Below are 14,996 nucleotides of genomic sequence, written 5' to 3' on the forward strand. Positions count from 1 at the left end.
AAAGTTTCATTGTAAAATGAAATACGGTTTTAACATAATACAAAAATATGTTGAGCGTTGCAACTGTCACTTTTTTGGAAAAACATTAAATATTCGAAAACGGCTAGAGATAGGCATAGGGCATTCTATACAAAAGTTGGTCAGAATTTTGTGAGGAATCCAAATATGTAATAATATATAAGGTGTTCTATTTAAAATAAGAAAGTTGTGATCGACTTCCGGTATAAACGGAAGTGCAACCATCTTGAAAATATTTTAGTTGGATTGGGCATGCCCACATCAGTATCCTGCCAAATTTTCAAAACTTTCCTATTTATACTTTTTCCAATATCAATCGATGTCTTTCGTCGTGGGACACCCTGTATAAGAAGTAAATAAAAACAAAATTTATGTAAAGTTCGTGTTTTAATGAAAAAACAGGTTTGGTGCAACAAATTTTCAAATCAGTTGAAATTCTGGTTTAAAATTTCAACAGCCTGTAATTCGGTTATTTTATGGGAGTTCAGGGATGTTGAATCGCTCAAATTAGCCGTCTTGAGCTCCTCTTTCCAGTAGTGTTGAGCAAAAAATTCTATCTCAAAAAATGTGTACAGGGCGACCGAAAACATTCAACCACCATACGTTTCATGCACACTCTCTATACTGGAAGCTAAAACGGTTCTGCAACCTTACGGTGCTAAGTTAAGGAGTTGATTAGGAACATTTTTGGTCTCCTGCAATTTTTTTTAACAGTCACCGAGTTTTCGAGTAATTCTAGTTTGTTAAAGTAGTATAGTAATTGTGATTTAAATTTTGAACACGGTTTAAAGGACTAAATTGCCTGTAAAATCCACTTGGAGTGACCGAATCATATTTTTAAGCACATTTTTCTAATTCTCATTAAATTTTCTATCTAATGACATAAAAAATCATTACAAAATCAAGTAAAGCCAGGAAGAAAAGTGGTGTCAAAATATAAAGACACAATTTGAAAGATAAGTCAGGGACAAAATCGCCTGTAAAACCCACTTGGAGTTAAAAAATGACTGTTTTATGCAAATTTTTGAAATCCTCATTAAACTTCCTATATGATAACTGCTAGTAACACCGTTTGAATAAACAGTCACGGACAAAATCGCTTGTAAAACCCACTTAGAGTGAGAAAATGACTTTTTCACGGACATTTTTGGAATCCTCACTAAATTTCCTATCTGATAACATAAAACAACACTACAAAATTTAATAGAGTCAGGGGAAAAATGGGAATCAAAGTTTGAACTGCTAGTAACACCGTTTGAATAAACAGTCACGGACAAAATCGCTTGCAAAACCCACTTAGAGTGAGAAAATGACTGTTTCAAGGACTTTTTTGGAATCCTCATTAAATTTCCTATTCAATAACATAAAAAAATACTACAAATTTGGTACCGTCAGGGAGAAAAGCGGTGTCAAAGTTTGACCTGCCAGAAACACATTGTTTGTAATTTACCGGTAAAATTTTCTTGGTAATGTAAAATATTTACTTTACCGGTAATTTACCCATCACTACGAGTCCGAAACTTGTGACGTCCTACTGTGACGTCAGGATCCAGTCGCCGCCGGGAAACAAAACCGGCCAATCGAGCTATTCTTTACTGTTTACCGTCCTTGAGACCAAACAACTTTCTTGCACTGACACGGAGCAATACTGGCGGCGATTGCTTCATCTGTCAGTAGCAAAAAACAAAAATTGTTTTTTAAAAATGCTCTATACCCGAACTTTACAATATGTCTGGCTTAACGAAAACAAAAACGGAAATCTGGAACGCTCAAGCTGGCAACCGCGAAGTATCAATGAAAACCTTTGGAACTAATCCAGACATGAGTGAACTTCAATTTGACGTCACTATTTAGTGACACTTCGGCTTAACATTTGTCACTCGTCGTTTGTGGTTTCCGTTCTGATGACCCACAAACTGCTGTTCAATCAATCATGTTCAAAGTGAACTTAAATAAAACAATAAGTATATCTGAATAATTATCATAATATATTAATTTATTTTTTATTATGAAGTAAATATCAAATCCTAAAACCAAAAATTAGGAAAGGTTATACATCTTAAATATTTTTTTTATTATCATATAGAAGCATTTTTACACAAGAGCTAAACTAAATATTTTATAGGAAAAAAATGACTTTATTCTGATTTATGGCAGTCAATCTAAACTATAACATATTATCGTATTATTAAGGTGCGTTCTAATCTGAACAGCGTTGACTTTATTGTAAAATAATGTCCAGATCAGGACGCACCTCGACGAGAACCTTAAAAGCATAATTATTTATATCATAAAAATTAAAATTACAGGCTTTTGGTCCCAGCATCGCAAAATTAGAAAAATGTACTATTAAGCTGGAGTTTTTTCTTATTTTTAGATGGTGAAAATATAATATGTTTAATGGATAAATATTACATAGTCTTGTAGTTTTTTGTAACTAAGTATCAATAGAATATTACTAAATGCCAGTAACTTTTGTGTATTTAATGGTTATATATGTATGCCTTTCCTTTTTGCCGTACTGATCTACAATAAGCATTTAAATCGAACTAGTATATGCTTATAAGAACATAAGTTTAATCTATACAGTGTGGAACAGCCAAATGGAATAAATTCGATAACGAATAAATGAGAGCGTGTTGCGAAAAACGCTTGGACACGTCGATTTGTATTTTTAGATGCGCATTTAAAAAAAAATAAAATTATGTAGAGGGTGACTCCTGTGACAGTGGCCGATACCAACTTTCTTATTTTAAATACAACCCCCTGTATATTATTAGTTTTTTGGATTCTTCAGAAAATTCTAGACATAATTCATGTACAATGTCCCATACCTATCTTCAACTGTTTCGGAAATATTAAGTGTTTTCAGATGTATTACAAAAATTAACATTAAAAAAAGAAAATTATTTTATTTCACAAATTCGCTACATTACACTCAATACTTATTTTCGCAAACATTTTGACCATCTCTTACATTGAAATTAATGTTTTTTTGTTTTTTTTTACATTATTTGTGAAATAAAATAATTTTCTTTTTTTAATGTTAATTTTTGTAATACATCTGAATACACTTAATATTTCCGAAACAGTTGAAGATAGGTATGGGACATTGTACATGAATTATGTCTAGAATTTTCTGAAGAATCCAAAAAACTAATAATATACAGGGGGTTGTATTTAAAATAAGAAAGTTGGTATCGGCCACTGTCACAGGACACATCCTCTACATAATTTTATTTTTTTTTTAAATGCGCATCTAAAAATACAAATCGACGTGTCCAAGCGTTATTTGCAACACACTCTCATTTATTCGTTATCGAATTTATTCCATTTGGCTGTTCCACACTGTATAGTGTCAAATAATAAAGTAAATATGGTTCTTAACATACAAAGATTATACAATAATTAATTTTAAAGTATATGTAATAAATTACAATTAACATATTAAACAATACAAACTGAACACCACGATGAATTGAAAATTGTAGCAAAATATATCATAGTTAACCGGAACAAATTGGTGGTAGACACAGTTCAAATTGGAATAATCAAATTTGGATTTTATAAGTCGATTTTCAAGGTAAAAATAATAAATTTCTTTGTAATGAATTTGACATTGGATTCCAAAAGTGAACAATTTTATTCAAAATCTTGAAAATAATTTATATGGATTTGGTTCTGATAAACTGTGGTATACAGCTACATTTTCAAAATTCTTACGTAATTAATCAACCCAGTATAATTTTAGGTGTGTATTAATAAACTACTTGATATAGTATAATAATTAGTATTATTCTAGACGTATATGCCGTTTAAAGCGGATTATAATAATTACCTACTAAATGCTAACATATTAGAGTAATAATATTGTATCTATGTTGAATAATAACGAGTATCCATCACCTATACGTATATAATATGATTTCCATTAAATACTTGTAGTTATATATAGAGTACTTAAGATTAAGTTAGCAGAATAAATAATGTTCAATACCAAGTTACCTATTTTACAAAACTTTGTATTACATATATAAGACTAGAATAATCTCCTACAACGTGCACAACTAAAATTAAAACATGTGACTACAAGAACGTCATAAGTATAGATATATGTTTATACGTGTAATATAATAGTTATACAGTATTAAATTCACAGAGTGTTCCGTAATTATGTTAAAGTATTATTAGTTAACAACTCTTATAATCATTTGAGCAGGGAAACCTCAAATTGAAAAAAATTTCATTGAAAGCTTCATATCTAAAGTGACGTTGTTACAACAATACGGAACACCTTGTATAATGGCAAAACATAAATATATTGATCATTTGGCCCATATGAATTTTATAATGACTGACCATACTTGCACATTTTCGTATTCTCTGAGAGCAAAGATGACTTTAAAGGCAAAATTAAGGAGATTTTACTAAAAAAATGAACCAAATTAAGAGCAAAATCTCGGAGCATAATAATTATTTAAAAACCCTGTTGTTTGGATCATTTTTCTGTGTTAAAATGTCCTTAATTTTATTTAATAATAATTGAGATACTACGTTGTTTATAACGCATATAAAAAACAGCATGCATTACTACAATAAAGCATTTCAGTGAAGCGGTAAAGGAAAGGCAAACTAAAATAACAAAAAGCGACAAAAATATTAACTACAACACTGTTGATTATTATTATTACTTACTACAAAGGGTATGGAACGGTTCTTTTTATTGAAACTTAGCCAACAGTGGACCAAAAACATTCTATCAGATAGAGACAAATATTACTTAATAAACCATTACCGTTAAATACGATGATGTATAAATAAAACTTATAATATACTTAAAACAACTAATTTACGAGTGCTGATCTGCTTTAGTAATTTCTGTGAGTTCGTGTAGTTCAGCATTTGCTATGTCTTTGTTTGTTACTACACCAACTCCCCCCGCTAGTTCACCTACACTGAGCAGGTCGACTAAACGAGCTCCCAAACAGTCGCACATTACGTTTATTGTTGTTCGGAAACGATCCCTGAAATCATAATTTAAAGTACCAAATCCAAATGAGAAAACAAGAAAATATATTATTCTTAGGTTAGGTTAGGTTAGGCTTAGGCTTATACAGGGTAAGCCACCCAAACTGTTCATTAAAAGTTTATTCTGATCCAATATTAATAGAAATTTGAAATTTTGGAATTAAAGAAAATTTGATGAGTGCGCGCTATGTTTTACAAATATTTTCATCTTTCTGACACATTTGGTTTAACCGGAAGTTGATGTCAACTTGCTTATTTTAATTAGAACACCCTGTATATTAATGTATTTTTGAATTGTCCTATCGATTTCAAATATTTTTCATGTATCATAACCTATATCTATCTACAATGGTTTTCGAGACATTGACGTTTGTAAATAGTCACTTTCAGATTTTCAAGTGTCATAATAAAATAACCAGAATGAGATAGAGCAAAATGGATTGCATGTTTTTATCTTAACTTTTTGGGATCTATCATTTGGTAATATTTTTATATTTGACAGTTGTCAAAATCAGTAAAAAATCGAAAGATCATTGGACAATAAAGAATCCACCCTGGGTATATTCATAGATATCGAGGGAGCGTTTGATAAAACAACCTTTCCGACAATTACCCAGCAACTTAACTCCAGGAATGTACCACTGGTAGTAGGAGAATGGACACTTAAGGTGCTCCCCAGTAGAGCAATAAATATCAATGTAGAAAACATCACAATGAGAGGACTGGTCATGAAGAGATGTGCACAAAAGGGGGTCTTATCACCCCTTCTTTGGAACATAGTTCTGGATACCCTAATTAATCACCTCAACAATAATGGATTCTACACAATTGCATAAGCAGATGACATAGTTATCTTGCAGACCGGAAAATTTGTGAACAGAGGTGAACAGTGAAAGAAGGCTCAGGATGTGGGGTTTACTCTAGGTCACTATAAGCCTAAGGATTAAGTGGGGAATGGGAAAAAATACCAGCTTGGTTCAAACGGAACTGGCTGGTATCTCAATCGTCACACCACATAACCAGAAAAGGTATTTCTGGCAAAAACATAATAATCTGCACTGACAGTAGACAAGCCCTATTAACCCTGAACAGACAACGTGTTACCGCAGGGCTAGTACTAGAGTGCCACCAAGATTTAGCTAACGCCTCGGTAGATAACAATATTATCCTGAGATGGGTTAAAGGGCACGATAGGAGCAAAGGTAATCGGATTGCCGACTCTTTAGCTAGGGAAGCGGCTGGACTAAACATTTTAGGACCCAGTGACACCTACGGCCTGATGACTTCGACAATTGCGGAACTAGCCAAACGCTACACTCATGCTCAATCCCTAAAGAGATGGGATGACGTAATTTGACAGTTGGTTAAATAAAAGCATGGAGCATGAAAACGAATGAGGCCTATGTGTTCGGTGAGTCTTGGCCTACACCTGCCAACATAAAAGAGATGTCCCCCAGCGACCTGTCCATCTTCCTGGGAAAGGCAGGATGGACGGTGACTTAGGTGGACAACTCGGGAGGATGTACAATGGGTTACATGTGGCCTAAGTGCTGTGGGTCTACACTCACCCTCCCCACTCTACAGATACAGATACAGGACAATTCAAAAATACAATAATATACAGGGTGTTCTATTTCAGACTTCCAAAATTTCAAAGTTCTACAATAAATATTTGATTGTATTTTACTCAAAAGCTAACTCTGTTATTATTGATTTGACAGCATTGTTTAATTAGCAAAAGTTTAATTATTTTAATTAGAACGTCCTGTAGTTTATTTGCTCAAGAAAAAATTAAGGTTACGTTGTTTTTTAAAAAAATATTCGGTTTTATTTTTTTCCTTAATTTCCTCTTTAATGCTTTTCATAAAAACTCAGAACAGAAAGAACAAAAATAATCGTTTTGTCATTTTCCGCCAATATGACAACTTTTGAGTTATCTTTTGAATTTTAGTCAGTCTTTGACAGTTTCAATGTTAAATTCACCAGTTGAGCTTTTAGTCAAAACGTCAATTTTTGATAAGTTTTGACGTTCTCAACCATTTCGACAATTAATGCGTCAGAATGACACGTTTTGCAGATGCAATGACAGATTTTGAAATTTTTCTATTGTCAAACCAGGCGATTTTTGGCAATGTTGCCAGCGTGCGTACTCAATATCGTCTGAAGTTGAAAATTATAATTTTTAATAGCTCAGAAGAAAAAGGTGTTTTATTACAGCTTTTTTCAAAATACAACAATACTTACAACAACCAATCCACCGCAATAATATTAATAACGGCATCAGCAGGAAGACCTACAGTATCCAATACCATTACCATCGTCACCAAACCAGCTTGGGGTATTCCTGCAGCTCCAATACTAGCTGCGGTAGCTGTCAAACTTTATTTAGAAATAATTTTAAGAAATACTCAAACTTTTAAATAAATAGGTCTTACCAAACTGCTATTGTTTTGCCAAAACCCAACGAGATATTATTCAATTGAGCTATAAAAATAGCAGCCACAGCTTCGTAAAGAGCCGTTCCATCCATGTTGATTGTAGCGCCAATCGGGATTACAAATCTGGTAACCCGTGGGTCCAGACCCATTTTATCCATGGTCTGGATAGTAATTGGCATTGTTGCTGAGCTGTAATAGTGTGTATTCTATGTTAAGAGCGGAAACTACTTTTCCGACGAATCTACAACTAAAACAAGGAGAACAAAACACACATTTTGAACCATTGCTTCCTACAATACAAATACTTGGTGGTGTAAATTAAATAGTAATTAAGATACCAAGGGCATTATAAGGACAATAATGCATGAGGTCGATAGGGTAGAACACGATGGCCTCTGGCCTCTGGCCCGAGGGGTCTACCTCGACCGTGGGCATTATTTCTTCTAATGCCTGTGGTGTCTTCAATGTTTAATGTCCGACTTTCATTCTGTAGATATGTATTTAATAAATGGCCAGAGGGCATTATAAAAAATATTGCCCTCACCTGAGGCCATTATGAAAAATAACGTCCCTAGGGCTGGATCGTGAACAGACTATACAGGGTGCCACAAATTCGTGTCTAAGTATGGGGATCTCAAAAACGGTAAGACATACAGAGTTGGTTAAATGTAGGCAAAGTTGCACAATTTGGAGTTCAATCTTAGATTCAATCAGTAGATGTTGCTCCAAACCATTTTCGCAGGTTAGCCAGCCATGAAATTCTCCTTCTTCCAGGCCCACGTCGGCCATCAACTTTGCCTTGGACTATGTTTTGGAGAGTTCTCTATTTGTTATTTCTCATCATATGGTCAAAATACTCTAATTTTCTACGCTTCACAGTAAGCATGATTTCAGTCTCACATCCCATTCTTCGGAGTACTTCTTCGTTTGTAATTCTATCTATCCAAGAGATTGCTAAGAATTCTTCTGAAAATCCACATTTCAAAAGCTTGCAGCTTTTTTTCCATACCCTCTGAGCGTCCAAGCCTCCACACCGTACAGAAGAGTGGAGTATAGGTATATAACACATGACTATTCTCTTCTTTAGAGCCATTTCAGATCTCGGTCTGACAGGAGCGGTCTCATCTGCATAAACGTACTTCTCGCTATTTCAATTCTATGATTAATCTCCTGTGGGTGATCCCAGTCCCTCGTTCAACGTGCAGCCGAGATAAGTAAACTTTGCCTTCCTCTCAACTGGCTTATTGTTTATATACACGCTACCTGGTTGGACTGGATTTGTACAAATCAGGGTAACTAATCACCAAATATTTGGTCTTATTGACATTCAAGTTCAACCCGTGCTCCTTACTAGTTTGGTTGACCCTGTCTAACAACTCTTGTAGCCCCTTTATACTGTCTGATAACAAGACGGTGTCATCAGCACAGCGGATATTATTGATGATTTCACCGTTAACTCTGATGTATCTCTTACCGTTTTCGAAATCCCCATACTTAGAGACGAATTTTTGGCACCCTGTAGACAGTAGCTTGGCTAAGATAAATCATTTTAATAGAGAAAGTTTATTTAAATTTTGTTAATCGTTTTAATGGAAACGCCAAAGACAATAATAAGCAGCTTGTTAGTGTTGAAGAGAAAATTCTAGAGCAGTAATTCACCATTTTCTTCTTTCCACTCCAAGCTTGATTGAATTACTTTAAATATCAATTGCTAAATGTTTTTAATGTATGTGCAGGTAAAAAAAAACTAACCTGGACGCTGTTCCAAAAGCAGTAACCAAAACTTGACTTAACTGACCGATGATTTTAAACGGTAATCGTCGGAGCACGATGAAGTAAATTATTGAGAGGGTGATGAAGCCGTGAATAAATAATCCTAGGAGGACGGTCATAAAATAGAGTCCTAAACGGCCTACTAAATCTGCAAAACTGGCGATTTCTAACACTTTGGCCACGACCAAAAAGAAAACACCCAATGGCGATAACCTAAAAAAAACATAATATTGTTTTAGATGTACCACATGATAAATACTTTTCAACAATAACTTTAATTATTTATTTAGGTATGATTTCGTTACGTGGGCTCTTTGGTCAAAATTGAAGAGTTATAATTTTTTGTTTGACATATATGTGGAGATTTATGATATTTTACGAATGAAAGTTTTAAACATTATACAGAAAATATTTGATTTCCAGATAGTTTAAATATCTCAGTGGATGTCTGATTCCGAAAGTATTTGTTACAAATGATTCTTTATGCATATTACTAAAACGTAATTTTTTCAGGAAATATTGCTGAAAAACTCACCAAATGACCCAACTGGTTAGGATCATCATCGCTTCAGCTAAAGCCAGAAAAAAATCAAGCAGAACTTTACCCTTTTCTCCCAATTGACCCATGGCGATTCCAAAAACGATGGAAAAAGTAACTAAACCTAAAACGTTGGTTGTACTTTCGTATCGTTCTTCAAATTTCCATTTTTCAGCTGGGTAAATGTCTTCTAGTTCAACGTTTCCATCTGAAAAACAATTAGTGAGCAAGTAATTTATAGTAGGTAGTCAATGTTCAACTATGGTAATTATTAGTTAACTTTAATAAAAAATTGAAAAAATAGCAATGGTTAGTCCTCTTACAAAAGCATGATTGACCATTTTAGAGTGAATTAAAAATCCAATAAGAGCCTTAATTATCAAACTCTAACTACTTTGAAATAGAGACAAAAGGTTCCCTATTATAAAGCTCTATCTGAAACTGTTCAAACACAAAGTCCCCTTTAATTAGATTGGCCAGTTTATTGCCAATGTTTAACTGAAACGGTAAAATGTAGATTTCCCTATTAATTTGAAACGCGTATTGAACTAAATTTTGCAATCCCTTTTTAGGGCTCTAATTTTGAATGAAATGAACATTCGCTCACTTTGATGTAACGATGTAAGAGGCTTAAATGTGTTTGGAGCAGAATTTGAATGTATTACGAGCAATTTGTGTGCTTTTTCCATATTTCAGTGCTTGTTAGTCCTTCCAATTCGGAATAAAGCTGATATTGTACAGGGTGTCAAAAAATTATTTTGTGTAAAAACGTAAAAAAATTGGTTATTTTAAAAGTCATTTACCGAAAAGTAAACCATACAAAGTTTAGATCAATTTTTGAGTCAGATACAGAGGTCACGACTGTCCTATTTTCTACTCATAGGCCTGTAACCGCTAAACAAGCATTTAATATGATTTACAACAGTATTAACTATAACGGTGCTTTCAAGCTGGTTTTGTAGTTTTATAGCTTTATAGAGTGGTGTTTGACAGTTACCACCATTGTGACTGATTAGATAAGTTCAAAATAGACGTGTTACCTATCAAAATTTAACTTATGCAGCTATAAAGTGGTATATTTAATCTAGTTTCACACTAATTTTCTAGAGCTTTATAGATTCGATTTTGCCAGTTCACACTTTTGTAACTGATTAAATTGAGTCCGAAACATATATTTGTATGACAGAACTGTCAAAACTGTATTCATAGACCTATAAACAAGCATTAATTATTATATGTAGGAAGAGGTCAATTGAGGCTAAGCCTATGGCGAGAAGCACTCACTGCGGTGCCAGTGATGCAATTGAACCCAGATTTGTGTTTAACAAACCCTACAAAATACTAATAAAACAGAACTCAGAGTCAGATGCTGCACTAAGCCTAAGGATTAAGTGGGGAATGGGAAAAAATACCAGCGTGGTTCAAACGGAACTGGGTGGTATCTCAAGCGCCACGAAAGAACTAACCAGAAAAGTATTTCTGGCAAAAACATAATAATCTGCACTGACAATAGACAAGCCCTATTAACCCTGAACAGACAACGTGTTACCGCAGGGCTAGTACTAGAGTACCTCCAAGATTTAGCTAACGCCTCGGTAGATAACAATATTATCCTGAGATGGGTTAAAGGGCACGATAGGAGCAAAGGTGATCGCATTGCCGACTCTTTAGAAGCGGCTGGACATTAGCCCAGTGACACCTACGGCCTGATGACTTCGACAATTGCGGAACTAGCCAAAGGCTACACCCACGCTCAATCCCTAAAGGGATGGGATGGAATCAAAGGATGCAGTCTTGCCAGGATCACCCTGGGTGACGCTGGGAAGCTGGCGCCGAAGAAATATTTGGCGATGACCAGGAAAAACCTACGTTTAACAGTAGGATTTCTGATTGGCCACTATCAACTAAGGAAACACCTCCATACTATGGGGCTAGTGGACACACCTCTATGCAGGATGTGTGAACAGGAAGATGAAACTGTCGGGCATGCCTTATATGCGAGTGTCCGGAGTTATCGTCAATAAGAGAGTGTGTGTTCGGTGAGTCTTGGCCTACACCTGCCGACATAAAAGAGATATCCCCTAATGACCTGTTCACCTTCTTGGGAAAGGCAGGATGGACGGTAACCTAGGAGGACAACTCGGGAGGAAGTGCTGTAGGTCTAGACTCACCCTCCCCACTTCTACAGATACAGATACAGAAGCATTAATAATTATAATTTGTACTGCCTTTAAGAAATGTTTGAAAGTTTGATAACTTTACGGAGTTGTACCTATTTGACCATTGTGACAGATCAAAATATATCCGCAATAGACAGTTACCCATCACAAAACTGCTAAAAACCTTACAAAACTATAAAATACATGATAATATGCTTTTAAGTCAACAAGTTTTGCAGTTTAATTTGTATTGTGTTTGACAGTTTCCAAGTTTATGACAGAATGAAATAAGATCCAAATGTGGTTCAGACCTGACAACATTGCCTCTTAAGCAATCCTTTCAAAAAGTTAACGCTAATCACTAACAGTAATATCATTTCTCCAGCCAACTAACTTGATGAGGTTAATACTAATTTAAACTGAGTTTTCGAAATACATGAACATAATTGGTTTAGGTTTCGACTTGTCGAGCAACGTTGTCAAGTCGTGCTTTTTTTATGTTTAGAGGAACACATACAGGGTGGTCCACCAGGAACTGCCACGATCCATTATGGGAAAACCTTAGGGAGCATATTCTGAAAATTTGGTGGTATACCAAAGTCGACAGGGGCAGTTTATCTAAAACATTTTCAAAATGGTGGCGCTTCCGGTTATTCCGAAAGTAGGTACCAACCTGCTTATTTTAAATGGAACACCCAGTATATTATTATAGTTTTAGATTCTGCTAACGATTTCAAGTGTGTTTCATGTATGATAACCTATATCTATCTGCAACGGTTTTCGAGATATTGATGTATAAAAAATGACAATTTCAGATTTTGGAGTGTTATAGCTCCTAAGCCGGAGGAGTTATAGTACAATGCCAAGGTCATACTGCAAAGTTTGTCATGCAAAGTCATTTTTTTTTACTCTTATAAATATTTGACACCTGTCAAAATTTAAAAATGTTACCGGGTGAAATATCTCAAAAAGTAAAAATAGCAACATGCAAACCGTTTTGCTTTATGACGGGTCAAAGTGTAAAAACGTAATTTTTCAAACGTCGAATATCTCGAAAACAGTTGCATATAGATATAGGTTATGATACATTTAAATCTTTAGGAGAGTTAAAATATATGATAATATATACAGTGGTCAATTTAAAATAGTAGGTCTCAACGAAATTACTAATCGCTGAAATTAGTTATCTTTTGTAGTTTTCGAAATATCGCCCGCCGTAGTTCCCGTGGGGACACCCGGTATAGGAAACTACAATGTGACAATGTTGCTTTCTTTAATTTAATTAAATATTTTTACGTTTTTGATTAAAACCTTGCTTTTCATGGTTTTAACAAAAAAAAAATAAATCTCTTATTTAAACATCTGTAGACCAGTGTAGCTTAGTTTTGGATTTTGCTTCAAATTTTGGAAAATTTGACTTAGTTGGCTTTGTATCAAATTCAAGTATCTCGTAACTTTTTCTGCAGGACATATTTGATTTATAGGTATACATACTATTCAATCATATAAAGGATGGTCCAGTCGTTCTAAGTCAATAATTGTTCCAACACAGTTATGGGAAAAAACGCGTGTCAATTTATTTTTTTATGGGCTAGCAATTGATTAATTATTAATACTTAAAACTGGAGCATGAAAAGCTATATTTGACTTTGCAAAAAATACGAATTTTTGTTGAAATATACTTACAATGAGTGACATTGTATTTGATTTTCTGTAGTTCTTTTAAAATCGTGTCGTTCAAACGCCTATGTTCAGCAGAGGCTAGGGAATCAAAAATGGCGCTTTTCGATTCCGAATCCAATGTGGAATTGCCGACGATGCTTCTCATAACGCCTTGGTCTCCCCTTTTAAATAAAGTGTACACGCTCGGTTCGTAGAGGAATGTTTGAGACTGAAACAAAGCACAGTTACAACGTTAAACATCCAGGGATTAAAAAACCGCTGAGTGTGATTTATACAGGATGTCCCTAAAATCTGCGGAAAAAATGCTACTTGCGGCTTAAATATGACGATCTAACCCAACTTTCCTTAGTCCAAAAGTATAATATTCAAAATTCAACTAAAGAAGTTTTTGCAGGGTGAATAACTAAAATATGATTTATTTTTTATTGTCAGATTTAGAGAGGGCGTCGCCTGGGGTATATCTTTCACATATCTGAAACGCCGTAAATTTTTTGTGACACTCTGTATTTAACTTTAAATTAAAACTTTTATGCCCTGGGTACTGACATAACCACTGAACTAACATCAAAACATTCAAGGCTTACTAAAAAAGCTGTATCACCTCACATTGGGTATGTTCGGTTCACAACATCTCCCCTTTTTACTAGCCATAACGCTTTGGAGGGCTTCGGTCTCGCTGAGAGAGCCTGAGTCTGGGTTCAAGCTCTGCAAAGCTCTCTATAGGCCTCAATGTGTCCGGAATGTTTTGAGATGGATTTTGGATAAGTGTTTGAGCAGGAACCGGAACTTGCGAACGAAACGAGGACGGGATTCTACATGCGTCAAAAAGAACATTTAGATTATTGTCTTCAGTCACCTTGGTTGACGTGAAAACGCGAGACTCCGGTGGATGTTCTGACTAGGTAGTAGAGGACTCCTTTAACAGCTTCGATAGTTCCACAGGTCCACGGTTGATCGCGAAAACGACCACAGTCGATTAAGTCGCCTACTTGAAACGTTCGGACTTTGGTACCATTGTGGCAGTTAAATTGCGATTCCATTGCTTCGTCTCTAACGCTACTGGTTGTGGTTGGTAGAAGACGGCTAAGGATGGTTCGTGGCATGCGTCCAAAGAGGTGAAATGAACAAGGTGTTGTAAGGTAACTGAATAGAAATTCTTGGATTCTTTCGCTCAAGTTTCTCCAAAACGTTCAGCTTGACCATTGGATCGAGGATGGTATGGTGGAGAAAATGTATGCTCAATTCCAAGTTTTTTACAAAATTTCTTAAAAATGGAACTGGTGAGCTGGATGTCGTTGTCTGTGACCAGTAGTTCCGGAAGACCGAAACGAGCAATTATTGGTCGAAGGACATTAATGA

The 14,996-nt window shown here is 34.9% G+C and overlaps 1 protein-coding gene across 1 annotated transcript in view; it reads right to left on the bottom strand.

Moving 5' to 3' along the window:
* Window positions 1-1,985: 1,985 nt before the first annotated feature.
* LOC145729793 (excitatory amino acid transporter 3-like) overlaps window positions 1,986-14,996 on the bottom strand; it is a 34,267-nt gene continuing 21,256 nt past the window's right edge. The window contains exons 6-11 of the mRNA XM_081980716.1: window positions 13,641-13,845; window positions 9,793-10,003; window positions 9,237-9,470; window positions 7,482-7,673; window positions 7,291-7,425; window positions 1,986-5,042 (exon numbers count right to left, since the gene is read on the bottom strand). Coding sequence (XP_081836842.1) covers window positions 4,868-5,042; window positions 7,291-7,425; window positions 7,482-7,673; window positions 9,237-9,470; window positions 9,793-10,003; window positions 13,641-13,845 — 1,152 coding nt within the window. The 3' untranslated portion in view covers window positions 1,986-4,867. The remainder of the gene's footprint in view (window positions 5,043-7,290; window positions 7,426-7,481; window positions 7,674-9,236; window positions 9,471-9,792; window positions 10,004-13,640; window positions 13,846-14,996) is intronic.

Source organism: Ips typographus, linkage group LG5, assembly GCF_016097725.1.
Source record: "Ips typographus isolate SLU linkage group LG5, UJ_Ityp_2.0, whole genome shotgun sequence".
Taxonomy (NCBI): domain Eukaryota; kingdom Metazoa; phylum Arthropoda; class Insecta; order Coleoptera; family Curculionidae; genus Ips; species Ips typographus.